Consider the following 3,118-nt stretch of genomic DNA (forward strand, 5'->3'; position numbering starts at 1 on the left):
ATTTTGGGTTTTTTTTTTTTTTTTTTTTTTTTTTTTTCTTGCAGTTCTTGGGAGAGTTTAGTGGAGGCTGGTGGTCGTTTACGATTATTAGGAAGTAAAGAAGAAGAAAAACAAAAAGAAATACAAATACAACATACACCTCATCTTAAGAGGGCACTACTTAGGTACTATTTGCTGCTGCTGCTGCTGCTGCTCATGCTGCTGCTGCTGCTCATGGTGCTGCTGATGATGGTGCTGATGGTGCTGATGGTGCTGATGGTGCTGATGGTGCAGCTGCGTTGTTGGGTTGTTGCTGTGAGGGGGTTGAGGTGTATATGCATATTTGCGTGCATGCATGCATGCATGCATGCATGCATCATATAGGTTGCTGTTTAGGGTTTAGGGTTTAGGGTTTAGGGTTTAGGGTTTAGCCTGTCTACCTATCTGCATGCATGCATGCATGCATGCAGGAGTTTAGTAATATTAATAGATGCAACAGATGGCATGAGGGAGACAGACTTCAAACCTGATCGATTAACTTGTGCTACACAATTGCTAGAGGTAGGGTTTAGGGTTTAGGGTTTAGGGTTTAGGGTTTGCGAGGGTTAAGGTTCTAGGCTTTAGGGTTTGCGAGGGTTTAGGGTTTAGGGTTGACGGTTTTATGGATTGTTGTATCTTCGTACGTCCTCACGGATGCATGAATGCATGCATGCATGAATGCATGCATGCATGTACTTATGCATGCATGCATGCATGCATGCATGCATATTGGGGCTTTAATTTTTGTTTGTTGTATATTTGCAGGAATTTTTGTCGTCTTTTTTATTACAAAACCCTTTAGCTCGTATAGCATTAGTGTTTATGGCGGAGTCAACAGCAGAGGTGTTATGTCCTGCTGCTGCTGCTGCTGCAGCAGCAGCAGCAGCAGAGGATCTATCATCATCAACAACTGCAGGAGTTGCTGGTGCTGGTGTTGTTGCTGCATTAGGAGGTATTGGTGCAGCAGGTGCAGCAGGAGCAGCAGGAGCAGCAGGAGCAGCAGCAGCAGGAGGAGGAGGATATACAACAGCAGCAGCAGCAGGACTATTAGCACAAGGGACAGCTAGCTACTTTAGCAGCAACGAAGAAGAATTAGTTGCTGCTCTTATTGCTAGAAGAAGAAAAAGAACTGCTGCTGCGCATGCACCTTCTCTTAAAAATGGATTAGATGTATGCTGCTGCTGCTGCTGCTGCTGCTGCTGCTGCTGCTGTTGCTGCTGCGGTTGCTGTTGCTGGTGGTGTTGGTGTTGTTGTTGTTGTTGATGGTGGTGGTGCTGCAAAGTCTGCATGCTTGTGCATGCATTGTGTTAGGGTTGTTGTTATTGCTGCTACTGTTGCTGCTGCTGCTGCTGCTGCTGCTGCTGCTACAGAGGGCAAGGGCGCTGCTGTCTGCTGTTCCTCCTTATTATACAAGAGAGGTCCTTGTCTTATATGGATCTATTAGGACTTGTGATGTTGGGTAAGAACTAGCTGCTGCTGCTGCTGCTGCTGCTGCTGCTGCTGCTGCTTCTGCTGCAACACAGCAGTAGCATTCCCCTTCTCTCCTGCTGCATTACATTGCGTCTATTGTTAACCCCAAATGCGAACATTTTAGTGTTTAGGGTTTAGAATTAATTAGGGTTTAGAATTAATTAGGGTTTAGGGTTAATTAGGGTTTAGGGTTTAGGGTTTAGGGTTTAGGGTTTAGGGTTTAGGGTTTAGGGTTTAGGGTTTGTATATGGTATAGGAGTATAGAGGATTCAATAAATGAATTAAAAAGTATAAAAGCTCGTTGCTCTGTTGTTAGTCTTGCTCCTGAGGTCCGTATTGTTAAGGTAAGGGTTAGGGTTAGGGTTAGGGTTAGGGGTTATTATATAAAAGGAGACACTTTTTATTAATATAATATATAATATAATAATATATTTATATATTTATATTAATTAATATAATTTATATATTTATATTAATATATTTATATTATATTTATTTATTTATTTATTTATTTATATTTATTTATGTTTATATTTATTTATTTATTTACTTATTAATTAATTAATTAATTAATTAATTAATTAATTAATTAATTAATTAATTAATTTATTAGGCATTAGCTACGAAGACAGAAGGGACATTTGGTGTAGCGATGGATGTATTAAGAACTATAAATAAATAAATAAACAAATTAATTAATTAAATTAATTAATTAAATAATTAATTAATTAATATAATTAATTAATTAATTAATTAATTAATTTATTTATTTATTTATTTATTAATTAGGCATTAGCTACAAAGACAGAAGGGACATTTGGTGTAGCGATGGATGTTGATCATCTTCGTTCTCTTCTTCATCAACATTCTCTTCCTCCTCCTTGGTATATTTGGGGCTGCATGCATGCATGCATGCATGCACGCATGCATGCATATGCTGTTTATGCATGCATATGCTGTATATGCATGTATATGCATGCATATATGTATATAAGCAGATATCTATAGCATGTCTCCTTTTTTGTCTCCTTTTTGCCTCTCTTTTCCCTCTTTGTATCAATTTTTATCCATTTTGTCTCCTTTTTGTCTCCTTTTTGTCTCCTTTTTGTCTCCTTTTTTGTCTCCTTTTTGCCTCTTTTTTCCCTCTTTTTATCCATTTTGTCTCCTTTTTGTCTCCTTTTTGTCTCTTATTTATATATAGGTTATTAGGCTTAGCCAACCATGCCTACTAATTCGTGTTGGTTTCCCTTCTTATAAGGAGACATCTCCTTTGTGTCTCCTTTGTGTCTCCTTTGTGTCTCCTTTTTGTCTCCTTTTTATGAATTTATCTCTTTTTTTTTTCTCCTTTTTTGTGTATATTTTTGTGTTCTTTTTATGTCTTTTTTTTTTGTCTCCTTTTTTGTCTCCTTTTTTTGTCTCCTTTTTGTATAGGTTATTAGGTCTACAGCCATGCCTAATTCGTGTAGGATTCCCTTCTTATAAGGAGACATCTACAGCAGTTCTTTGTTCTTGCCATCAATTACCTAAATATAATACATATACTTGTCCCCTATGTTATGCTAAATTATGCCATCTTCCTGCTACCTGTCTAGTAAGTATATTTATTTATTTATTTATTTATTTAATTTAT

At 37.3% G+C, this 3,118-nt stretch overlaps 1 protein-coding gene across 1 annotated transcript in view; it reads left to right on the forward strand.

The window, feature by feature from the left end:
- Nucleotides 1-1,768, forward strand: part of EMWEY_00050740 (general transcription factor IIH polypeptide 2, putative) — a gene marked incomplete at both ends in the record, with an annotated part of 2,852 nt that extends 1,084 nt beyond the window's left edge. Inside the window, 4 exons of the mRNA XM_013477408.1 lie at nucleotides 45-164; nucleotides 411-540; nucleotides 784-1,188; nucleotides 1,745-1,768. Coding sequence (XP_013332862.1) covers nucleotides 45-164; nucleotides 411-540; nucleotides 784-1,188; nucleotides 1,745-1,768 — 679 coding nt within the window. The remainder of the gene's footprint in view (nucleotides 1-44; nucleotides 165-410; nucleotides 541-783; nucleotides 1,189-1,744) is intronic.
- Between the last annotated feature and the right edge of the window lie 1,350 nt (nucleotides 1,769-3,118).

This window comes from Eimeria maxima, genomic scaffold (assembly GCF_000499605.1).
Source record: "Eimeria maxima Weybridge genomic scaffold, Emw_scaff1262, whole genome shotgun sequence".
NCBI classification, from domain to species: Eukaryota; Apicomplexa; class Conoidasida; order Eucoccidiorida; family Eimeriidae; genus Eimeria; species Eimeria maxima.